General features: G+C 31.4%; 3 protein-coding genes across 5 annotated transcripts; all 3 read right to left on the bottom strand.

The window, feature by feature from the left end:
• Positions 1 to 646: 646 nt before the first annotated feature.
• Positions 647 to 2,814, bottom strand: LOC130613531 (uncharacterized). Its single transcript, XM_057434862.1, has 3 exons — positions 2,101 to 2,814; positions 978 to 1,055; positions 647 to 658 (listed from the first exon to the last, which is right to left on the bottom strand). Exons 1-3 carry the CDS (start codon positions 2,812 to 2,814, stop codon positions 647 to 649), a joined length of 804 nt encoding a protein of 267 aa, XP_057290845.1.
• Positions 2,815 to 3,743: 929 nt separating this feature from the next.
• LOC130614002 (membrane-spanning 4-domains subfamily A member 8-like) lies at positions 3,744 to 9,718 on the bottom strand. The gene is made up of 4 exons (XM_057435381.1): positions 9,441 to 9,718; positions 6,292 to 6,550; positions 5,426 to 5,670; positions 3,744 to 5,349 (listed from the first exon to the last, which is right to left on the bottom strand). The coding sequence occupies exons 1-4, from the start codon at positions 9,538 to 9,540 to the stop codon at positions 5,054 to 5,056; spliced, it is 900 nt and encodes a 299-aa protein (XP_057291364.1). The 5' UTR covers positions 9,541 to 9,718; the 3' UTR covers positions 3,744 to 5,053.
• A 3,543-nt stretch (positions 9,719 to 13,261) lies between these two features.
• On the bottom strand, positions 13,262 to 25,729 carry LOC130614006 (membrane-spanning 4-domains subfamily A member 8-like). Of its 3 annotated transcripts, none has more exons than XM_057435384.1 (4): positions 22,966 to 23,095; positions 14,848 to 14,989; positions 14,072 to 14,330; positions 13,262 to 13,798 (listed from the first exon to the last, which is right to left on the bottom strand). In XM_057435384.1, the coding sequence occupies exons 2-4, from the start codon at positions 14,948 to 14,950 to the stop codon at positions 13,561 to 13,563; spliced, it is 600 nt and encodes a 199-aa protein (XP_057291367.1). In that variant the 5' UTR covers positions 14,951 to 14,989; positions 22,966 to 23,095; the 3' UTR covers positions 13,262 to 13,560. The 3 variants fall into 3 exon arrangements, with proteins under 3 accessions (XP_057291367.1, XP_057291369.1, XP_057291368.1); XM_057435386.1 differs by lacking the exons at positions 13,262 to 13,798; positions 14,072 to 14,330 and adding exons at positions 24,113 to 24,371; positions 25,170 to 25,729 and having other exon boundaries at positions 14,854 to 14,989; positions 22,966 to 23,177; XM_057435385.1 differs by lacking the exons at positions 13,262 to 13,798; positions 14,072 to 14,330; positions 14,848 to 14,989 and adding exons at positions 20,351 to 22,408; positions 24,113 to 24,371; positions 25,170 to 25,711 and having other exon boundaries at positions 22,966 to 23,177.
• Positions 25,730 to 26,065: the final 336 nt, after the last annotated feature.

Here is a 26,065-nt window from a genome sequence, read left to right as displayed (position 1 = left end):
CATACACAGCTCTCTTTTAGACACACACATATTTCAAATTTGTTCCAAAAATATTAACTGCACCCCATCCCCTCCCTACTTCCATGCCGGCTCCTAATGCTCCTTTATCAGGTGACACATAAGCACTCGTTGTAGTAGGCTAAATTATTCTAATTGGACATAAAAATTTTTATAGGGAAAACAAACAACTATTCGTAGTTCGTAGTAACAAATGTAAAACATATAAGTAATATCAGTAGCTACGTAAACCGAAAATTAATTTATGATGGAAAGTAACATATCAAAACCAAATTCATAGGAATAAAGTGCGCAAAAAATTCTTATTGGCGGATTGACCAAGCATGCCATTTGTAATTCAATATTTAATTTTTTAAAAGGTTAATTTGTTTAAATAAATTTTTATTGTTAATTAAAAACTATTCAACTTTTAATTTCGAAAACAGTGACAATGTTCGACAAAAGCGTAACCTATGTTAAGTTTTTAAAAACTGGCGACGTTTTGTTCTATTTTAGTGTATTGTAGATAAATACTCCATGTTATTTTAGCTACAATCTTTATTGCGTCTAAAAGAAGACTATGGTATGATTTTTTCAATATTATTAAAAAGAAATCCAGGATTTAATATTATTACATTTACATAACATTTTACGTCATTCCCTTAAAATATAATTATGATTTATAATCACATTATTCTTGTGTTCTGTATTACACATTCTAGAATCACCATTCTTTACACTAATACACTTTACACTAATATATAATTTAATACATTTTACTGATACAAAATATTTCATTTGCCTTCATTTCAGTGTTTTAAGGATTTTACAGGCCGTTGGTATTCGTGTTACAAATAAAGATAGTGTAGAACTCTCTTTTCCAAAGGCATACAAGTTTTAAAAACCTATAAATAATTGGAGGAAACTTCTTTATTGATCGTTTGGGTTTAGCAACAACAACTCAAAAGTTTGCAATGTACATTGTATTTTTTAGTGGCTTTGTTTAAAGTGCCAGATACACTACTCGTTTTTTCAACCTTGTTTATAAACACATCAGGCTGAGGTTATAGAAAATAACTAAGACTTTTTATGTTTCTATGTGTAACATAGGAGTTAAGCTTTACAAATAAAAAAGTTTATGTTCAAATTCCCCGTTCCCTCTATACGGCTAATTCGCAATGCATTATGGTAGTTGTATTCTACAGTTTTCCCTCCCAGAAGCGAGAGTTTGTAAATAAATAACAGCATTCTTTTTATTGTGGCGATAATAACAAAAAGCCGTTATTGTTTGTGATAATTTTCAAATCTCCTCAAGAAAATCATTATCTCCCTTATCCAAAACCCGTGTTATTGATGTAAACATTTAAATATTGTTAGTTAGTGAGGTTTTAGGAGTGAAAGAAGTCGAAATGGAAGTAATAAATAAGGATACAGATTTAGATATAATTTTAAGCTCTACAGATCTTGGGCCTAGCTTTTCTCAAAGCTCTTGTGTGGTACCAAGACCTGTTTTTAAAGAATTAACAAATGCCGAGAGGGACGAAGAAGTGGAGGAAAGAACACACGAAGATATAAGTCAATGGTCAACTGATCTTGCAGCTATGCCTTCGATCACCCAGGAGAAAATTCACCAATATTTAGTTCTTGGAAATAGCTGTGATAGCAAGCCGAAGGGTGCTACAAAGCATAAAATTCTTGGATACCAACTATTCAAGGAGAGCTACGTGAAGAAAGTGAGAGTTAAAAGTAATGTTATGGCTGAAAAATTAACTTTTCTTGTGAAATGTTTTGTAGCTGCTTCCATGAAAAGAGAAAAATATTCTGTTTATGTCCACCTGTGTCAAAGAAGTGGTGATATTTTGTATGCGAAATGTTTATGTAAAGCTGGAGCAGGAGGATGCTGTAAGCATGTCGCAGCAGTTCTATTATTTTGAGCTAACACACTTTTATTTCACTTTCATGCACAGCAACATTACAGAACAACAGTGTGAGTAAATAAAATTGTTTCCTCACAATATTGTTTTGTCTTTATATTTCATGATCTAGTATATATATATATATATAGTGTACGAAAGTTTATAATTTTTAGTCATTCGTATTTACATCTGGTACCAACTGTGGTAAAAAATTAACTAAATAACAACAAATAACCCATATCTTATTGAGTTCAGCAGCCATTGATAGTTTGAAAACTGTTTGTAAAATTCGGTAATTTTTTATAAGTTCGATTGCTCGTTCGACATGTACACGTACAGATGCTATTCTTCTAGTTTCGTTTTCCTCTAATAAACTTAGCTGAGGTTTTCCATCTAAAAATGGTGGAATATTTAATGTTACTCCATCAGGTAAATCTTCCTCGAGCTCAAATCCTCTATCAGCCATCACAGAATCCCCAGGCTCTAGCAAATCGTATATACCACTATCTTTTGTTATTCGTTTATCCGAAAAGCGTCCACCATACAAATCAGAGACAAATGTCACTGATCCATCAGGAGCTATTCCGACTAATCCTTTTGCTGTATTATGGTGTTTGTAATTTGAAAAGGTACTGGACTGTGTGCGATATGACGTAGGCATTTCCACAAATACTTCTGTACAATCTAATATGACACGGGTATTTGGGTAACTTTTTTGAAAACATTTCGGCATTCTATTTTGTACTGTTTCTTTTGAAGCCCATATTGGAAGCATACGGAATTGTGAATGTAAAAAATCTGTCCATGTAATCAATATTCTGCTTATGTGACTTGTCGACATATTAAATCGAACAGCCATATCTTCTAACAAAAGTCCACATCGAATTCGAACCAGTATCATAAAGAATTCTTCTTCTGCGCTCAATGATCGTGATCGGCCTCGTTTTGTAGAGTTTATATTTTTTGTATTTTCAGTGTTAGTATTTGAACCCCAATATATTAGTTTATTTGCAGCTGGTTGTAAATATTCTAAAACTGCTTTGAATAATTTATAAGATTCGAATCCGGTATAAAACTTAAAGTGTGCTTCATTGTGTTTAAACCGGTCAATTGAAAATGCTATGTCACTTATAGTGGCTTGTTGTTTTTCAATAGTTTGATCAAGTTCCTTTTCATGAATTCTCATACAACTAATTTCGGCTCTCAATTTTTCCAACTCTTGTTTTAACTCTTCCTCCACAGATAATTCTGCAGCAATGTCATTTGTCGTAGCCCTCACAGGAGAAAATAGTTGCAATTTACAGTTTGTACTGTTGAGAGTTTTTCTTGGTTTGCTAGCTGTTGGTTTGATAGTTTTTGGGACTATTGTGGGAACATTGTTCATATATGTCTTCTTTCCACCAGTGAAATGAACAGAGCAAACTCTATGCGATGTAGAAGGTACAAAATCCTTTCTACTGATCATAAAAAGCCATTTCTTTCGAAGCTCTGAGTCTTTAGGAATGACATAAAAAGATAAGTCTGGATTCTTCTTTGAGTTGTTTTGACAGAGAGGTACACAGCAAGTTATCCCTCCTCCTTTACTTTTAGCTTGCAATAAAAAGCTTGAACTTGATGAAAAGTTTGAGCCAATGCTTGCAGGAGAGCCCAAGTTTTGAAAAAAACTGTTGTCTTGATTAGAATTTTGTATATCGCTTTGGTTTTGAGTAGAATTAAGGATGAAGTGTACTTGTTCGGCCATTTTTGTTACTACGAATGGTTTGTTTACGTTTTCGCGGAATACAACTACCATAATGCATTGCGAATTAGCCGTATAGAGGGAACGGGGAATTAAGTAACGTTGAAATGTGTATTTTCATAAATGTAATGTGCTTCTATTAAAATATAAAAAATATTATTACAATATTGTTTACAAACCCGACAGCAGGGATGAATGACTAGGAAGGAATATGTTTGTGGTAAAGAAATAACAGTCAAATGCACCAAACATTTCAGAGGTTAGCAAGAAACATTCAGGTGCTTAGAATCTTTTTTTTTTGCTTCTATACAAAAATAATTTAAGTATAATTATAAATAATTCTACCAAATAGTTGTAGTATGGGCACGGTACTCTGGGTTATTTTTACAAACACGTCATCAAAAGTTAAGTAAGTTATTGATAGAAAAAATATCCTACACAAATATTAAATAAAATGCATATCTAAATATTCGAAAAATACTGTGTAAAAATACAAGAATAATATGTGTATTTAGAGTAAAAAGTGATTGTCTGATATGTGCTGGCTTGTAATAGTTTAAGCTGTATCCTTTACAAGGCTGTATAAGTCAAGTATAAAAGAAATATGACTAAATAAATTCCTCATGAATTTTAATTCTTTTTATATCAAATTGAAGCTGCAAAGGTTTCCTAGTCCGCAGACATGCAGAGAAAGGTCCAAACTGCAATTTTAAGCCGAGTGATCTATATTATAATACCCTTATACGTCTGTTTGACACGCAAGATGGTACTGCAAGTAGCGAGACGCACGAAATGGGGTATAAAAAGGGCGGGCGATACGGTGGATTTTTACACAGGCTACAAGATTTTTCATCAGTGGTAGTAATATCACACAAAAAATATGAAATAAAGTGGTTATTTACAATTTTTGTATAAATAACCAAATAAGAAAAATACATGCATTATTAAAAACTTCTTGAATACTTCCAAATATAAAGAGCAATAAAAACTCTGATCTACGCTACCATATTTCTAAAACTCCCAAATTGTTAACATTGCATCACTATTACCATTCCTTGCAAAGTAACACCACAAAACTAATCAAAAACCATGAACGCAAAAAAACTGAAGTAAGAAAAATACAATACAACTAGCGTAAAAGGTAGACCAGCTACATCTAATTGACAATAGTAACAAAAAAGCGAACTGAAAATTAAAACTACTGTGCAATTTTAATTACTTCAAAAATAAATTCATCTCTACACTGTGTTGTGCCAAAATCAACTAACACATATAGATTGTGATATAAAACAGAACACCGAGTACATTTAAGGATCCTGGCATGAAAAAATAAATAAATAAAAAATCATCCTCTAAAATAATATTATTGGTGTTTGGATTCCTTTAGTGTATCAATGCAACGTTAGTACTGAAGAGGAGGAGGGTATTGCGGAGTGGAGTTTTGTTGTTGTTGTTGTTGTTGTTGTTGTTGTTGTTGTTGTTGTTGTTGTTGTTGTTGTTGTTGTTGTTGTTGTTGTTGAGGATATTGAGAGTAAGCAATCGTTGTATTTGTGATGGTAGCAGGTTGTTGGTATGCGTTAAAATGAGGGGATGTCATCATAACTGTGGTAGCAGGGTAACCTGACGATGTCACATATGCTGGATTACTCGAGGAAGTGGTGACAATATACTGAGGTTGTTGTTGTTGGATGATCACACCTAAAGCACGAAAATAAATACCATATCAGTTAGTTTTATGAGCGCAGAAGAATTTAATGTAAGTAAAACCACTTACCACCCCAGAAACGTGACAAACAGGCACCTTGAGAACAGTATACTGCAGCTACCAGTGCTACAAAAAACTCAACTGACATCAGTAAAACCAGAAAAGCATAAATTACAACACCGGCGCTGTTGCTAGAACAGTAACGGTAGTCTCCGGAATAGTAAGAAGAGCTGTAGCTGTATCCGTAGCTGTAGCCGTAGCTGTAGCGGTAGTTGAAGTAGTATGTGGATCGATTTTTGCAATGGTTGTAATAACTAAATGTAAGAAAATCAACGGTTGACTCCAAACTTCTCGATTGTGAAGCGAAAAACAAAGCTGATAGATAGTTAGGAGTCAAAACGCTAGCAAAGTCCACCGGTTTCACAAATCTCGGTAGACACACAAGTATCTTGAAGCTGGCATTTTAATTAGTTCAAGGTTTGCAGTAGATTTGTATTGTTGATAAAATTATGATTAAAAAAAAGTATTGGTATCATACAAACTTCTAAAACTTATGTATTCAAAACAAAAGATACTGGCGAGTACTAGCCCAGATGCAAAAGAGACCAGAAATTGTATACACATTGAGAGATCATACAATATATATTCCTAAATCTAATTAAATTTAAAATAAAATAAAAATAAAAGAGCTTTTTACCCCTATTTTTCCTAATTTTTCTAAAAACTCTAAAAACAAAAAAATCACGTTTTCCAATTGCGACTTAACAATACAAATTCTATTTAATAATGCTAATTATCCGTGCTACTCTTTATAATATGCCTGTCTGCCAAAACAAAATTTAAATTTTTCCTACTGAGATTTTAAACAGAAAGTAACATTATACACAATGCACCACCCATAATACTCCCTTTTAAAATACCCTCTGTAAACATACCCTAATCCTACAGCAAACATGATGCCATGAATGGACGCTACAATCGTTGAAATAATACAAAATGCCATGTGAGTGTTATTTAGTGGTATAGATTCGGGGCGTGTTGTTGAGATAACTCCAATAACACCAGTAACAAATATCCATATACCACCCCAGATTCCAGGAGCAGCTTCAGTTAACCAATAATTCTTGTTAAATACGGCTGCTGCGCCAATACCGAGTCCGAAGGTTAAAACTCCATTCACGATCTGAGCAATAGCTGGAAGGAGAAAATAAGACACCTACACAAAATTGCATCTAAATGGGCATAAAAGAAAAAAGAAACTTCATCTTAAAACATTAAAAACATCCTCTTACGTCCGGTAAAGATTCTTATATCTTACTCGATGTATATACGTTTCATTGAATTTAAAAAACTGGACAGTAATTTTTAAGCGCACGACAATGTGGTTTACAACATTTAAAGTTCAAAAATAAAAATGTGTGGATTGCTAGAGTAATGGTCTAAATCATAATTTTTTCAGAACGAAAAACAACACAGATCTTAATTTTTGTGTTTGGGAAAGAAATTTGTTGGTGATAAGTTACATAATTTTGATCAACTAACGGAACTCACAGATAAACTAACGTAATATTTATCAAATTTCAACCAATAAACATTTTTACCATATAAAATGGAAAATATAGCGATGTCATGATAAAAGTGCTTAATAAACAAAAGTAATATTCTGATGTTTGATGCTATGACGTTTGATGCTCAGGATTCAAAATAAAGTAACCAATCAAAAGTTACGATGGAAAGACAGATTGTAAAAATTCTTGTGATCAAATTAAACTAGTTTCTAGGTGTTTCCTAAAATCGTTAATTTCCATCAGGCCACACCTGGAAAGTGTGAATCTGCTTTAGTGGATCCTCTAGTTAGATGACTGTCAGTTTCTTGTCAGAAAAAAGTTTTGAGTGCATGTAATCATGAGCAATGTTTCCTTGATTCATGAGAATCATGGCTTTGAAAAATAATGCATCCCTTTTCAATGGCCAAATTATTCAATGAATATATATATTTTTTTTACCAAGATATGTACGAAGATGTTTTAATGATTTTTCAAGTTTTTTCAATCTACCCCTTGATGCACAGGTCCATGTGTAGGTTCAGTAGTTAAAATATGGCATGACAAAAGCTTTAGATTCTTTGTTATAAGGTTTTAAACAAGACGCAACAGTATTTTCTTATTTATTTTCTTATGTGCTCTTCCACTTGCGGTATTTTAATAAATATTACCTCGCCCCAAGCTGTTTTACTTTTCGCTTCTCCTTAAAGGAATGCCCATGTAGTTAATGGTTAAGTGTTTTGAACTTTTTTCAACTGCTTTTGGTTGCTGAAGAAATAGTTTTAATTTTGTCTGTATTTATAGCAATTTTATTATTCTTTAAGATCGATATGCAAGAGTTCTGACTTAACCGCCGAGATAAGGGAAGTTTTTGTGCCAAGACATAGTCATTGTATTGTCTACGTGCAAGTGGTATTAATTTGAATTGAAGACAGATTTTAAGCTCTTTGTACGCAGAAGAAAAAGCACATGGATGAAGAGACACTGTTTACAAGAGTCAACTCAGTTCGTCCCTTTAAAAAGGACTCGAATTAGTTAGTAAATAAAGACTTGTTGAAAAAACATGATAGATATATACTAAAAACTGACGATTCTGTTTTTAGCCGTCGTGAACCAATTTCGTCCCAGCCTGTGCCTTCATTATAGTTTAGTAAACCGATTATTCTTTTGACACTTGTGATCTCCATATGAGCCCACTGAAATCTTTGCTAAAAAGTATTTTAACATTAGTAACGTCAGAGAGCTTTAAGTTTGGAACGACCACTTACAAAATAAGAATTTAATTTGTTTGAAATTTCTTTTTGGGTGAGGTGCTTCAGTACCATCGTTTCGGACTACTAGTTTTTTCAGGTAGTATATGCAGACATATTAGTAATATATCCGAAACCAGGTTTCCAAACTAACTGCGGCCGGTTTTCGAGCTGATTTCTTAGTCCGTTCGCTTCGTTTCTTTCTTCGTTTAAAAGCTCCATTATAGACTGCTAGGATGAATTTTGATTTTAATACTTTCTGTTTTAGGAAATCTTTCTTTGAGGCTGCGGGTGTTTCGGCTGTTACTTATTTATCAGTGATTGCCTCAACTCGGTCAGAAAATGAGTATTTTGAAAAGCGCATGTTTTTAGCCGCTTTTTAAAATTTTCATTTAGTTTTTACCATATTTTTTCAAGGTTATCATAATTTACCAGAATATTACCAGTTTAAATTTCTGAGGTCATTCAAGAAAGCCTCTACACTGAACTTCTTGTTGCTAGGATCCTTGATTGTTTAAGGTTCTTATTTCGGCCTACAAAGGATCGACTAAAATATGTGATCAATGATGCCCAGCTAACCAGTTTACCCTAAATATACCAGGGGGAGAAGGGATCCAAAAAAGCTCTTTTTTGATATACTACATGGCTATGATACTTGCTTAGTTTTTATATCTAATTACTAGACACCTTTATCCCAAATTTTTAGGTCTCCATATCTCTTTAAGTGTTAGATATTGACCATTACTCGAAACTACTGTTTTAATTTGTATGAAAATTTTCTTATAATCAGTAAAATTTATTAACTACATCTAATGGCCTCAAAAAGCAAAGTATTTACACTTATCGCATATTATCCAAGGTTTGTTCTATTTAAATGAGCAAAATATTGATTGAGTAACGCTGAGCTAATCAAATGCTAATCAAATGCAACAAGAAAGTCTCCTAAAAATACAATACACTACGTGTCAAATCCAGTTCACATTTGACAATGCGAGCACATGTCTTTGATATGAACAATTGACACCTTTAATTAGGTGAACATTACCACATAGCAAGGGGGTTCACATGAATACGCAGTCATGCAGAAAAAAAAGAACAAGTAGTCGATGTGTAAGCACAAACTTTTTTCATTGCCTAATGTTCTATCGAATTTTGATTCAGGAAGAGGGGAGCGTTTGATCTCTTAACCCATTGTTCATCCAAGAAAATTTGATTAAGATCAACTACTTTCAACTAAAACGAAGAAAAACACAATGAGATAACAAGTTATTAATCAATCTTTTTACTCACCCAAGCCACGCAATGTACGGACATTCATAGGTCGTCTCGCAGGTGGCATCATTGCAGCAGGCTGCATCGGCCTTGAGGTTACAACTGTCGAATTTAGCATAATGACTTGTTTATCACAAAATACAGGTGTTATTCTACCCTAAAATAATACATATTTTCGTTTGAGTTAAAACCTGATCTCCAGCAAGTATATTTTATCAAAAAAGACTAATGGTATCCAGGATCTATTACGATATCTTTGCCTGTCACAACAAATCTTCTTTTGAAAAATACAAACATATCGTTGTTTTATTTAATTTATACGGTCTACGAAAGTCTATGACCTTAGTTCTCTTGGCAAAATTGGATGGGTGAAACTAAGTAAGAATGTAAAAGAACTTTTGAGACACTGTAGGTATTTTGTGGTTTTAAAAGAAACACAGAAAACTTTTCTAATTCGAACTGAAAATTTAAACGGGGCATGCAGGCCAACAAGAAGAGGTTTATTAAAAAAAATTATTGAATTCAGAAAAAAAGCAATAAAAATTAATAAATGCATTTGGTTTCCCTTTTTACTTTTTGCTAAAATTTTCAATTGACATTTATGCACTTAATTACTCCGTCACTTAACAGGGATGTGAAATAGGTATAAAACGTAATTGATAAGTGCTTTTACTTTGGGGAAAGGGGAGGCTTAAAAGAAGGATACTTGTCAGAAAAAAGTTTTGAGCGCATGTAATCATGAGCAATGTTTCCTTAACTCATGAGAATCATGGCTTTGAAAAATAATGCATCCCTTTTCAATGGCCAAATTATTCAATTTATGCACTTAATCACTTCGTCACTTACCAGGGATGTGAAATAGGTATAAAACGTAATTGATAAGTGCTTTTACTTTGAGGAAAGGGGAGGCTTAAAAGAAGGATACTAAAAAAAAAGAAAAAAAGAAAAAAAAACATATTTGCTTCCTACTGATTAGTGACGATTAAAATAAATAATATGCATATATATACATTAGAAGTGTAAGAAAATATGCAAGTAAACAAATGGGTATACAAAAATAAAAAAAATAAAAATAAAAAAAAAATTATAAAAATATTTACATTTCAAATTTGTGTCTAATTCAAAACATTCAAACTTCTTTTTAAGAACTCGAAACTCATTCTGTGGGAACTTAAGAAGGACATTTCTCGTGGATTTCATATCTTTTATTCAATAAAAGGAAAATAAAATTTTCATTCGGCAGACACAATTTTTTATCAGTGTTACCTAAACTTTCATGAATAGGGAAATTTGCGAATTTTTTGTATTTCCCTGACATAGTCAGCATCAATTTTCGCAAATTGTCAGACTTGAACATTTAAATTTCAATAATTGAATATCAAAACGAATTCCTTTGGCCGGAAATATATTTTTGCGTGTTTACAAAGCATCGCTTTTTAAAATTTCCGCAGCATAAGCTTTCGCGGATTTCGACAAAATTCAATACAGTTTTTGCACTTGTAGCATCATTTAAAATATTTAAAAAAATGCACATCGAAAGATTTTAAAAATATTATGAAAAAAATTAAAGAATTAAAATGTGCATCTGTAAAATATATATATATATCTAAAAAAATAAAAAAAATTTATAATAATTATGTGCATAATTAAAAGAATAAAAAAGTGCATCTGTAAAATATATCGATCTAAAAAATAAAAAGCCTTTAAAATAATTATGTGCATAATTACAAAGATAAAATGTGCATCTGTAAAATATATCTATCTAAAAATTAAAAAGCCTTTAAAATAATTATGTGCATAATTACAAGAATAAAAAAGTGCATCTGTAAAATATATTTATCTAAAAAATTAAAAGCCTTTGTAATAATTATGTGCATAATTACAAAGATAAAGTGTGCATCTGTAAAATATATATATATCTAAAAAAATTAAAAAATTTATAATAATTATGTGCATAATTACAAGAATAAAAGAGTGCATCTGTAAAGTATATCGATCTGAAAAATAAAAAGCCTTTATAATAATTATGTGCATAATTACAAGAATAAAAAGTGCATCTGTAAAACGTTTCCATCTAAAAAATTAAAAGCCTTTATAATAATTATGTGCATTACACAAAATTGCAGCCACGTAACTTTTTTTTAAATATACAAAAAAGGAGATAAAAAGTGGTAATTTCATCAAAAGGACACGATTCCTTATGGCAATAAGATCATACAAAAACTAAGAAAGAAAATGCAGATCTACAATTTTTGACACTCTTTTATAGGCCGACCCATCTTTGTGGGTAAACTTTAGTTCGGTAAGAGTAGCATGCTTTCCTGGATGTCAGTTGCAATAAACAGGGTAGCTAGCTTTAAAAAATACATGGCAACTAGCAAATAAGTATAATATTAGCTACAATAGAATACGTGAATAAAAATGTAAATTATACATTTTAAATTCATGTTAATCTGTAAAATATATTGACCTAAGATCTAAGAGAACTAAAAATGCATAATATTACAATCCAAGTTTATAAAGAGGTTATGGTATCCAAATATTAAAAAGTGTGCATTAAAGGAGAACTAACGAAAAAAACCCGGCATGTTTAACAGCATTTCTACGCAAAAACAACATGGGATAAACATATTTACACTTTCGTCCTTAAAAAAACTTAGATTTTGTATACACTTTTTTTGTAATTTCATATGATGATGATGTAGAAAAATTAATACGTGAAACAGAAATATTACTAAATCCAATAAACCTAAGGACTTTTTTGTTTTTGTTTTAACAACTCAATTTGACTTTGCTTTTTTCCTCATAAAGTCGAGTAATTTATAGATACATTTTTCTTGCTCGCTCACTTCACTCGCTCACTCGCTCACTCATTCGCAGCCAGTTTCATTACTGCCAAAATACATCACATATGTTGATAATTTACCGAACATCATATCTTTATTAGCATAGTAGTGGCAATGGTATCCCTTTATTGTGCAGCATATTTTTACACTATAATTACCAATTTAAACAGAACTTGTTATGAATTGTTAGTTCTCCTTTAAAAAGGTAAGTGAATCTACGAAATATTACATTCATACATTGAATCATTGAAAACAAGCAAGGTAATAATTTCACAAAAATAACAAATAATGATCATTGCAGTGAAAAGCCAAAATAAAAAACCACAACGAAAAAGTAAATAGAAATGAAAAATGAAATAAATAAGAATTAATTAAAAACGAAATAAACAAAAAAAAACTGTTTTTTTAACAATAAAAAAAATCTAACCTAATTAACGCAGCAGCAAAAAATCTTTGAAATTGGTGCCATAAAAACAAATAAATCAAAAATCCCATTTTGCGCACATAACATTTATATAAAAATAGACACCACTGAGTTAAAGGCAATGATAAACACTTAATATGGAGGAGGTGGGTCCCGTGGATAATGTCGATGTCGATGGCGATTTTCATCATGGTGAGACGCCCTTGTGTTTGGAATGACAGCAGGTTCTGGATAAGCATTAAATTGAGATGGTGCAATGTATGCTTGGTTACTTGAGCTGGTGACAAAATACTGAGGTTGTTGTTGCTGGACGACTACACCTGAAATGAACAAGAGAATACCACATTAGAATATGGAATACCACATGAGCTTACGAAGTATACCATATTCCTCTATCTCAAAGGAATACACGCTTTTTTATCAGAATGGTATCTTTTCGTTTCAACATGATTATCCTTTAATTTAAAGCAAAAATCATTCTAATATATTCTTCTCATATTCCGCTTCGATTTAAAGATTTGAGAATGTAAACAGGTGTAAAAATCCCCCCTAAGGAGCATTTGTTTAGGCAAACTGATCCAACAAAATTCGACATTATACATCAATGATAGAATGCATGTTTATATGACTTAAAATAGCAACAACGGAAAGTCCGAATAAGTTCATTTTACTTAAACCACGTTAACCAGATCATACGTCGTGATTTAAATAAAAGGAACCTATTCCGACTTTCTGCTTTACTTTTTAGGTTTACGTTTTCATATGGCTCAAAATTATATGACTTAACAAATGATAAAAGAATCAATCAGTCATAATATATTGCAAGAAAAATGTCGAGATGAGCATATTTTGAGTGTCTTTTTACCAATTATGGTAAAGAAGCGTGTAAGCGTAGAAAAAAAGACATACCTTGGCCAGAAGATGAGCAACAAGCATCTGCAGATTGACAGGTGTATACGACGGTCACCAGTGCCACAAAAAACTCAACAATCATCATTAAAACGAGGCAAGCATAAACAGCAACACCCGAATTGCGATTTTCGGAGCAATATTGGTAGTCATTAATAAAGTAGCTTGACTTTCTGCCTTGGCATTCGTTGTAAAAACTAAACATAAGAAAAAGACTTGATAAATGGCAAGCTATGATAACAAACCTTTCTGACATAGTTGGAGGTTGTAGCTTGCTCTTGAGATTCTGAATTATGACAAAGCCTTCCTTGTTGCAAGGATTTAGCAGAATAAGAATAAGGTTAAAAATACAGATTGACTCAATTTAGACTAATATAAAGCCACAAGGTACATAAAAACAAATACCAAAAGAGAAAACATAGAATGAGATAGAAATACACATTCCAGAACATATTTTTGTATAAACATACCTTAATCCAATAGCAAACATAACGCCATTAATAAATGCTACCATTACAGATACAATACAAAATGCCATGTGAGTTCCATTTAGTGGTGAAGATTTAGGGCGTGTTGTTGAGATAACACCAATAACACCAGTAACAAATATCCAGATACCACCCCAGATACCAGGTCCAGTTTTGTTTACAAAAAAGCCTCTATCAAATCCTGTTGCTGCGCCAATGCCAAAGACAAAAGACAAAATTCCAATGACAATCTGAGTAATAGCTGAAAGAATAGACAAGAAAAGCATATTTCAAAATTCTATCAAAACTGCTAAACAGATCTGTAGAAAGGTGATTTACAGAGTAGTTTCCCAGTAGCAAACTAGAGGTGCCAAACCTTCTCTTAGTTTGAAGGTCTCCAATAAAAAGTGATTCGATGGAAGAACATTTGGGAGTTATTACTTTAAAATTACTATGGACGAGACACAAGAAATGATGTTATACAACTTGTGCCTAGAATTTTGTGTGCATCTTTCAGCATCTCTTGTCTCATACGAGATACCAGCCATGTTAATGAAGAAATCTATCTTCCTAAAATATATGTGTCCCTGATTAAGCAAAAAAATGGACAGCTATTACAAAGCGTGTTGTTTTAGCTTGCAAATATTTTTGTTTTATGCAGAGATAATATAAAGCCACAGTATTTTCATTGTTAATGAGAGTGAAATGAAATATTTCTCGTTTTCCACGACTAAAATAAACAACAACGGAAAAATATACAAATCAGTCTCTCTACTTACCCAAGGCACGTGTCGTAGGAACATTCATAGAGTTTCGTATAGGTACGACCATTTGCCCGCCACCCTGCACCGGCATTGAAGTTACAACTGTTGAACTTTGCATATTGACTTGTTGAGCGCAAAATGCTGAATTTATTCTATACTAAGATGAAAAAATAATAATTTTATTTAAACTGAAGCTCAAAATTTAATCAAATTAAGAAGTTAAATAAATTTCTAGTAGTGTCATATCTGTTGCAATGGATATTAACTTATCTCTAATTTTACAATACAAATATTTTTTTCCATTTGGTTAAGATCAACGAAACAAGCTTTCAATTTGATCTTAGTGCCTCCGAAAAAAGTCAATAGTCCTTCTTCAACTTTCTTAATCCTTAAAATGCTAAATTCACGATACTCTTGTATATAATTCCGTATAGGTCAAAAATACTTATTTAGTATTAAAATGGTTATTAAAAAATTATTTTCTATAAAAAATATAGTTCTGTGGTATATACAGAAAAAGGAGCAAAAATTAACTCATAAAAAACTTTTAAAGAGAGAATAAATAATAACCTTTATGTAAAAAAGTCTTAAAATATTTTAAAAAATTAACAAATACCAAATTTTAAAATAAAGCCATCATGCTTTCTTACAAAACTATTCGTCTCGCCTAAATCGCTATTTTAGATTTCTAGATATACCGGTAGACGAAAACTTGCCCAAGCAACACTCAATGCAATGCTGAAATATTAAGAGGAAAGAAATGGTTGCTGCAGTTGGTGATATTCTTGTTGAGAATATTAAGCATAGTAAGAAATTGTGTTTTAAAAAGGTAAAAGATTTTGGTTGTTGATTACACTGGAGAAACGTCCCTAAACTAAATATGGAAGGATGTTTTCGTGCTGGTTACTGGAGCTGGTGACAAGCTAGTTGTTGTTAGTGAATGATGACACCAAACGTAACGTAAGGAAATACCATATTTGCTGGTTTTATGCCTGGAATAGAACTTTCCGGGACAACAAGCACCTGTCTATTAACAGCAGTCACCAATACAACGATGTAATAATAAACTGCAAGACACGGATTGTGATGGTCAGAACAGTATTTAATGTTTCGATAATAGTAGTAGTTGGTTTCGGTGCAACCGTAATGGTAGTTGTGATAAAAGCATCGGCATTAGTTGTTAAAAATAAAAGAAAAGTGAAGCAATAAAGATGGTGCAGTGGTAGAGCATTCGACTTGTGATGATAAGGTTTTACCCAGCCGGCACACCAACGTAGCGACGTCGAGTGTTTATTTTTATATTCGAAGCGACTTTTTTTCCGTTCGAATATTTCCTCGTTCGAAAGTACGATGTTTTAACAAATCAAATTGCATAATTTTTATCGCATGGTTTGGTCACATCTATTACAAATTTGAACTGGAAACTTTTGCACTTTCTCTCTTAAAATAAAATTATAATAAAAGCGTACCCTTGTACAATCTCCAAAAGTCAGTCAGCTATTGCATTTGTAAAAACTGTTTTTTATTTTTCTAAGAAAATTTTAAGAATATTTTTCCCTGAAAGAGTTATCGAATCTTACGTTGGTGCGACGTCTGTACATCATCGCGTTGAAGTATAAATCCGATGTCATATAACCTAACGTCGAATCGACGTCGGTTTATGGTCGATATGCGACGTCGGAAATTACGATGGCGAAGCGACGTTGTAACGACGTGACCGACGTCGCGACGTAGCAGCGACTAGCAACAGACGTCTGTACGACGTCGTGTGCCTGCTGGATAGGTTCGAGTCCCCACTTCAACGCACTTTAGATGTAGTCTTTAGGTGTAGGCTTGTGTGGAAATCAAGAAAGTTAGAGCAATACGTATCTCTTTCCGAGGACCTTAAACTTTCCGCTACTCGCTTACTCACTTACTAAATGTGAGGCATAAAACTAGAAACAACAAAAGAAAAGAACAATAATTATGATTAAAATAATATAGCAAAATGCAAAATATAAAGTGAAAAATTGATTAGCTATGAGGTCGTTGTAAAAATATAAATTCGTATATTAGAAGTATAAATATTTTTTTAAATTTTAAACACCAAAATTGCAAACTTAATGCTTTTCATTTTACAAATTTTTTTTCCCTAAACCAACAGGAAACATAATTTCATTAATGAACGCTACCATGGTTGAAATAATACATGATCTCATAATGCAATTTGAAGGCGACGAAAACAAATACCATCAATATTAGTAACATATATCCAGATACCACCGAGATACTCAGATACCACCAATACCCCCACCTGCTTTATTTAAACAATACTCATTGTTAATTTCCACTGTTGCTGCAATACCAGTACCGACTCTAAAATTTTAAAACATCAACCACAATATAATTTATAGCCAGAAAAGCAAAACATACATAATCGATATCATATCAGAAGCGCTAAATACAACAATATTTCTTGGTTTACAATTGTTTTCCTGTTCACCTGTTAAGCGATGAATAACCATGACAAAAAATGTCATGCCAAAGAAATTTGTTACTATTCCTAAGCTAAGAATGATGAAGTCACTAAATAATGCAGAATGTTATGCTTCAGTCATTACTAAAAAATGAGGGTGGCTGTACAGTTCCACCACCTCTTCCCCCTTCCCTACCCCCTCCAGTCATTGTTTTCACATTGATTTCCAATCACTTAGAAAAAAGAGCAAATAGCGATTAAGTTAGCTTAGAAAGTCATTTCTTTCCTTGAAAAATCAATGTTCTGTTTTCTAAGATCTCTGCTGCTCAATGAAGATTTATGTTATAGCCAGCTATTAATTAATCTGTCCACTTACCCAAGCGATGCAATGTAGGAACATTCATGCTTTTGTCTTGTAGGTGTCACCATTGTAGCAGGATGCGTCGACATTGCAGTTTTAAAACTGTTGAACTCAGCATACTGGCTTATTAAACACAAAATGCAGAAACACTTTTTACACTAAGATGGAAAAATATTTGGTAGTTTTGTTTTCATTATTGGCAATTGTCTTTATCCATACATTTAAACAAGACCTACTGGTGTTTCTCTTGAACTTCATAAAACTAACAAATATTTTGTTCCTTGTTTGCTTTGTTCTGTAAAACAAGCTTTCAAATTTACTTTTTGACAAAAGAATTAGCAGTAGGCAATAACCAAAAAGAAAAATACATTTCAAGATTTTAGAGATTAGAATTACATTTTAAAGGGGACTTTTTAATGGATGTTTCCAGAAATGTCGTGCCGATTTATTGACGTTTTTTAAAAAGAGAGCAAGTAGTGTGTTTGACCTGCGTTTTCGCTAAGTATTTCGATCGGCGCTTACAAGAAAAAAAATAAAAACAATTAAAGAAATGATAAACAAAAGATCAAGTGTTTGTTAAAATGCTTCAGTGCAGATAATATTAGATGCTGATCTTTTTTTTTTGTACTTTCTCTTAAGTGTTTAAATTAAGACTGTTCTAAGAAGTTTTAAGTTGACTTGACTTCAGTTACAGGTCGCGGTTTTTATGTTTTTGTTGTCCAAGCTCATCGTAGTCACAATTTTTGTATTTTTTGTTTTACCATTCCATGCTTCGTTTCCGATACAGAAAATAAACAAATGGTTGTAGGAGATTGTATATTTTTCTGTATAGTTTTGAATCTTCAGTCTTGATTAACTTTTATATTGGAATTTCAAATATATCATTAAATTTATGTAAAAAAGAAAGGAAAAATCACATTAAAAAATCAAAAGGTGTATTACAGATGTCCTTGTTTTGCTTAATTTATTTTCAATATATTTTTAAACAGAAATGTTGTATGCATTTAGTTTTCGTGCAGTCAGGAAAATGCATTTTTTGTAGGACGTATTAAGGGGGATTTTCACGAAGCGAATTGAACGGCGAATTGTATCTGAGCATGCGCAGTTTTGTTTGTTATGATTTTGCATCGAAATATTTGCTTCGCTGAAAAGTAAAACAGTTCCTACTTTTTCGCAGGTGAAGGGTTCGCTGCTAGTTTTGGACTAATCAGAACGCGGTAAACCAATGTAAACAATGAATTTGCCGTCTAATTAATTTTGTCGTGAAAATTAAAAAGCGAATTCGCCGTTCATTTCGCTTCGTGAAAATCCCCCTTTAGATGGTGTAAATTTATTATGCATAAAATATGTGCGCAATATAATTGAGTGCAATACGCTGATGAAGACTAGTTATCGCACGGTATAGAATATTGTATATATGTTTCGAGTTTCAGACATATTTTCTGGTGGGAATAGAAACAAAGCAACAGAACGAAAAAAAAATACATTTCATATTGTACGAGGCTTTAGTGCAACAATTAGTTTATCATTAGTGCGATAAATCTCAAAGCATAATTCCAAAATAAAACTAAATAATTATAAACTTCTTTGAGGTTAAAGGGAGAAACAATAAAAGTTAATTAACCGTGACTATTATATCAAAATTAAGATTTTTTAAAAAATTCAGTTTTATAAAATACGAACCATTTTATAGAGATGTTTTATGGCCGCCACTATAGAATATTGTGGAGTATAAAATAATATTTGCATGTCACAGACGAAATTATTAAACAAGTTTTTTTTTTTTTACATAATAAAAGTACTTCTTTTAAAAGTTTTGTTTTGCTAACATTTAATTTATTCTCCCAATTTAAATATATTCTGTTAAACGCTTGTTTTCTCTCTCTAGCCTGACTCCCGAGAATCTTGCACGGTCATATTTTACATGTAAAATATGAGATACTGTGTTTATGTCTTCCCTGTTAGGCAATCTTAGCCAATCAAGTTGGATATATTTTGCTTGCTAATGATAACACAACAGCAAAACGCTATTCAATTTGCACTCGTCTAATTGATAGCTGAATTTATACACAACTGCCTAGCCTTTTGACCATATTTCCAAACTCTATGATTTTATTAGTTCTCCAGGTCACTGAACAGTCATATTGTTTTTTTTTTACTTCTCTGGTGATACTCTTGCTAAAATTTTGCCTAGGATGTCATTTTCAATAATTACCAGGTGTCGAAGCGTTGTCCCATGGCCTGTTTTTCTACAGTGACAATAAATTTGGCTCAACCGCAGTTCTTCAGCAATTTTTTAAAGTTGCCAAAAGCCATTACCCATCTATACTTCGCACCCTAGAAGCTGCAAAAATGCAACTTCTGTATAAACATAGGTTTGCTAAACTGTGTTTAAAATACGCTAGGCGCATTGTCTAACATTTCCCAAGCAGTGCCGAAATATCGGGCAAACCGTCATGCTGAGGTTATCAACAATTAGCACAGTTAAGAGTTTGGACTAAACCAGATAACCAAAATCCGTTTTAAAAACATTGACATGTGGATTTTGTCAATTTTAAATAGCGTAAATCTAGTACAGAACTAGGCTAAAATACTACTTGCGAAAACCGACCTTGCAGTCTTTTACCACCATCACTTATTGTTACCCTCTGCAGTTTAAATAAAAAAATCAATGAAAGCCATTTCAGAAATAAAAACATAGATCAGATCATTAACCTCTTTTCTCTGCATAAAATAAAAAACTGAACAAACTCCTGAAACTAAAATTTACATCGCATCCTTACATGATAAAAACATTTGAAGAACGAAAATAATAAAATGCTAACCCTGTTTTTTATTTAAAAATAGTTATTTTAAATAATAAATATTAAAAAAATATAAAATAATATAAAAATATAAAATAATATAAAAATATATAAAATAATATAAAAATATATAAAAAATATAAAAATTGTAAAGAGTAAGCATCTTCATCCTAGTAAAAATTTGTCTCCCCTGTTTTTTTCAGACTGTTCAAAATTATTTGGACAGACAAATAAATTCGATGCATCTGCTAATTTAGAAGTGAGGCAATAAAATTCTTACTAATAAAATAAATAAGCGAAAAAATTGGGGCTAAATATTCAATTGACTAGTCACTCAAATCTTGGCCGTCCAAAATTTCTGTCACCTAAAATTACAATCAACTCTCCGTACGGAATATTCTGTCTACTGAAGATCGACCTTTGTAGCTATTCCCGAAACAATAATCCAGTTATTATCACAAGAAATGCTGCTATTTTTATGTCTATAATATCTCCTATTGTAATGCATGAAATAATAAGCCTTTCTCACAAAAAAATCAGGGTGTAATCCAGAACTTTTAAACAGTGGCCGTTAGATCCAAATGAGGAGTTTCATGAAGTATTCCTCTCATGAGGTATTTCCTTAGACACTTTAAAAGCAGAATAAATTTCACAGGGCATTGGTAAAAACAAGAAGTCAAACCCAAAGCCGAAAATATTGCCTGACAACTCTTCATTTCTAATAAACAAATCACACATCCTAAAAAACCGCCTTCTTACGATCCCTAAAATTGTGTTATTGTGCACCCTTGATAAATGAAGTCTTTCTATATTATAATGGCCCCTTATTTTACAAAAAAATATTTAAACTCTCATATGATGTATGAAAGTATGTGCATTTCGAAAAAAACAGTTCACTTTCATTTGCTTAAATAATGCATTACCATAAGTGCATAAAAATAATTGAAAACAGAAAAATAATTTTCAAATGCTTTAAATATGCATTACAATAAGTGCATAAAAATATTAAAAAAAAAATTATTTTAATTGAAAACAAAAAAATCATTTTCAAATGCTTTAAATATGCATTACAATAAGTGCATAAAAAATTTAAATAAATCCTTCAATCTAAAAAAACAACAACAAGAAGTCCATTTTCAAATGCTTAAATAATGCATTACATTAAGTGCATTTAAATATCAAAAAAATTCTTTAATTAAAAAAAAAAAAAAAACATTTTCAAATGCTTAAATAATGCATTACAATAAGTGCATTAAATATCAAAAAAATTCTTTAATTAAAAAAAAAAAAAAAAAAAAATCATTTTCAAATGCTTAAAAATAGTATTACATTATGTGCATAAAAAATATAAATAAATCCTTCAATCTAAAAAAACAACAACAACAAGTCCATTTTCAAATGATTAAATAATGCATTTACATTATGTGCAAAGAAGTTTAAAAGAAATTCTTTTAATTGAAGAAGTTTATTTTCAAGCAAAAAAAAAAAAAAATCGGTTGTGACTAAGAAAAAGAATTAAAATTAAACACACTAAAACAGAAAATCTGCTAGCATTAAAAAGAAATTTTAAAAACACACAAAAAAGCATCTGGGATTAACCAAAATTTTACGAAACACACAAAAAATGTTTTAACCTAACTTTACGCAGGAATAGACTAGTCACAAAAATAAAATAAAAATGATATGAATGATACGAATGATATAACAAAGAAACAATAGAAAATAGAAGAAGGGGAAAGACAACATTTTTCAAATAAACAAGAGGGTAAATTGTATGGCACCGACATGAAAATGGATATCGTAAATGGTGTCAAATACCATAATAGGTGAAAGCAAAGTAAATAAGGGATTATGAATGAGTTTTTAATTTTCTTAAGAACTTTTTTTTTATTCAGGGTTTCAAGTAAGTAACATTTTCGGAGTTTCGGCCGTATTGGCGCTGTGCATTGATTGCTCCTAAAAATCAAATAAGCAGATATTACAACTACACTGGACTTTTCCTTCTTCTTGATTGCAATTTTTTAAAGAAATATATTCTGTAAATCAATAGAAGAAAGAGGAAAGTTATTGTAACAAACAAATTGTTCCCAATACCATGTTAAAACGCATTGTGATTGGTTTAGGAAATAGCGCCGGATAGCTAACCCTAGTCTAACCTACATAAACTCATGTTGCCAGCCCATAAAACAAGCATGAAATTATGTAATAAAAGGTTCGTGCATAACTGTATATTCCATCCAGTTAACATAATTTTCAAACTAACAAGTTACTATACTTAAACAGTAAAAGGAGAAAATTAGTTTCGACGGAACATCTACAGATGCTGATTTTTCTATTTCTGCAAATTTCAACAAAAATTTAATTACGTCATTTCATATTTTTTTGTATTTTACTATAGTTGTGTTAAAAATAATCGTGTAGAAATAAGTGAACGAAAATGCTGTTTAAAAAGATAGTTAAAAAGTCTTTATTCAACGAAACCTGGATTATTAAAAAACAACAAATAATCTTACCTTCAGCAGATGGTAAACAATTACCCGATTGACAGGATAACACGACTGCTCCCAAAGCCACAAAAAATTCAATAACCATGAAAGTCGTTAAGAGACCATAGACTTCAACAGAATAAGTGTGGTGACTGCTGCATAATTCATAGTCCACTGCATTCTTATTAAAACTGTTATTAGAATAAGTGTCTTCTGCATTGTAGCAAATTGTGTGAAAACTAAATATGTGATACACGAACAAGTTATGAAACAAAGAAACTCTGAGTTGCTAAGACAAACTGCAATGAGGTTGTGAGTAGCAGTAGTAACAATTAGAAACAGAATAAACATTTTAGTAATTAATTACTGCTATCAGCCTGTGCCCTATCTTACTCTTTTATAAAATTGTCTAATAACTAAAAGTAATACTATGTTTATAAATAATAAAACCATGTATTTTGCTAAGAAGATGCGAAGAACATGTTAAGAGAATTAAACGCTAGAATAAAGCTCCTCAATACTTTTATAAAGATGACTTTATAAATGGTAATTCTGTAGTTTCTACATTTAAATGACATTCTACCAAACTGGTATTTAACGAATGAGCTATACAATACGATAGAAAAAAAGTTTTCTGTTTTGCATTCAGCTTCAGTTACCGTAGCACATTTGATAGAACGTTTATTCGTCCATCTTATTTTAACACACTTTATCACAGTTGTTGCTTAATGTGCATAATTGATGTAATTAATTTCCAAAATATGTATAAGCTATCGTCCTATGAGCGATATGTTTTAGAATAGGTGGTATCACTTGTGTTATAAACGCTTCGGTGTACCAAGAAGCATCTTTTAAGCTTTACGTTTTTCTTAGATTAGGCACTGCAGCTCATTTTTGTAGAAGTACGAATCTAGCTTTGCAAGTCCTTTTAAAGTTATTGCATTTGCAAGATCAGATCTTAATAGGTAAAATTAGCTGCCCACAACTTTTTTGTTATTATTTTATTATCTTATAGCACAAAATATTGTTATAACGTAACTGTAAAAATAGCAACTGTGAAAATAAAATAAATAAAAATTTACACTGAGCCCATACTGTATTTTTCACATGCTTTTCGCTAAACCTAAAAACTGCAGCCAATTAAAAACCAGCCAATAAAAGTTACATAACATACCGTAGTGCGATTGTAGATAAGATGCCATTAAATACAGCGGAAGCGGTGGCAAGAAGGGAGAATATTAGGTTCGCTATATTAATTTGTGGCGAATTAGGTTTTACAGAAGACAAAAAGCTAAAAACAGCAGCAAATCCAATAAACACAGCAGACCATATGCCTCCATAAGATATATTAACCCAATAATTCTCGTTGAATTCTACTCTTGCAACTATGCCCAGTGCAAAGGTTAAAACTGCAATAACAAACTGTGTGCCAGCTGAAAAAAGAAAAGCAGAAAAAAGTAAAAAGACATAAGAAGATAAACGCTCAAAAGAAAAAACCAAACAGTAACATAAAACACATTTTAGAAGAGATTTTATAGTCAGAAATGATGTGTAACATAATGTACATTTTAAAAATGTTTTTAAGTTAACGCCTTTCCTAATAATAGTCATGCTGAAAGAAATTTGAATATATATAGGGAAGATAAATCATGTACCATAGTTTAGTACAAGCAACCTCGATATTATCCGTCATCAGAAATTGCGAAAATATACACAATAGGTTTCTCTAAGGAATATACTTCACTGTTCTGATAAAAACTAAAGTTTCAGAACCTTGCTGCTGAAAGCAACCGTTTAACAAGATCGCTGATGCAATTAATTAATAAAGCATTTAATTTTACAGTGGACAAAAAACTTAAATAACACAGTATTACACAGGAAGAAAAAAAAAGGAACAGAAAATCAAGGACTTTTTTAACTTTTTTAAAAATATATATATAAAAAATTACAGGATATTTAAAGAATTTCCAGGGTATCTATTTCGTTGATTCTAAACTGCAACAATTGTGATGGTTTAGAGTTCAGGGAATCATCCAGAATCAAAGAAATTAAATGAAACTGCTAACTGCTCCATCATAGTGATTAAGTATCACGATAGGTGGCAGTGAATATTTTACAATCAAACTTTTTCGACATAGTTAAAAAACGAGTTAGAAAACCACTGCTATCCATTTTAGCAAAGGATGAAACAGAATATATCCCAAAGAAATATCTACATGAGATACACTTACCAATGGTCATTGTTGCACCAACATTGGCTTTATTTCTTACAGATGCCATAATGTAAAATAGACACCTTTCAAATTGTATATTTTTTCTGAATTACAACGCAACATTTACACATCGTGCTTTAAGAAAACCTTTTTTCACGGCCAAGAAAATTAAACGTAAATAAAATATCTGTTCATATTTTTAGTTGGAAAACAACAACAATAAAACAGTTATTAATATTATTAAATAAAAATTTTATTTCACTTGACTTATAAGTAAAAAATTAAGTTTATATTCTTATAAAAAATTACTTTTAGCTCAGAAATCTAAGAATTAAACGTACCATGGTGTGCATTCAGCTTTAAAATCCATAACCAAACAGACGCACTTAAATGGTATAGGAAGCATTAAGTTTAGTAGTATCCAAACAACAGCCTATTGCAGGCCCAAAGTCAACACACAACATTACAGTTGCAAAATCTTGATGACAATACAGAAAGAGAAAATCTGACATTTATTCTTGATTTCCTATTACTTATTGCAAAAGTTTTATTATAAGCAAACAGTTACACTGGATTTACTTTAGAGTAAAAATTAGATTCACAGATTCTGAAAACTATTATAAAACATCTTCCAACTCCCTGTTTTTCTTTCTTTCTTAATACTGCTTTTCATAGTTGATATCTTCGAATAAAAACAAACAATAAAAACACCAGCAAAAAAAAACACCATTATTTTTTTCCAAATACAAATAAATAGTTAAATATATATACCATACACCTATTACTATAAAACAAGAAAATCGAGCAATAAATGGAGTAAATATCTCTAATGAAGGGTAGTTGTCCAATATATAGAGATACTTCTGTCTCAAGTCAGAAAATATAAAATGATTGCAACCGTTTAAACATGTGTT

This window comes from Hydractinia symbiolongicarpus, chromosome 11 (genome assembly GCF_029227915.1).
Source record: "Hydractinia symbiolongicarpus strain clone_291-10 chromosome 11, HSymV2.1, whole genome shotgun sequence".
NCBI lineage: Eukaryota > Metazoa > Cnidaria > Hydrozoa > Anthoathecata > Hydractiniidae > Hydractinia > Hydractinia symbiolongicarpus.
This window is presented reverse-complemented; position numbering and strand designations above follow the sequence as displayed.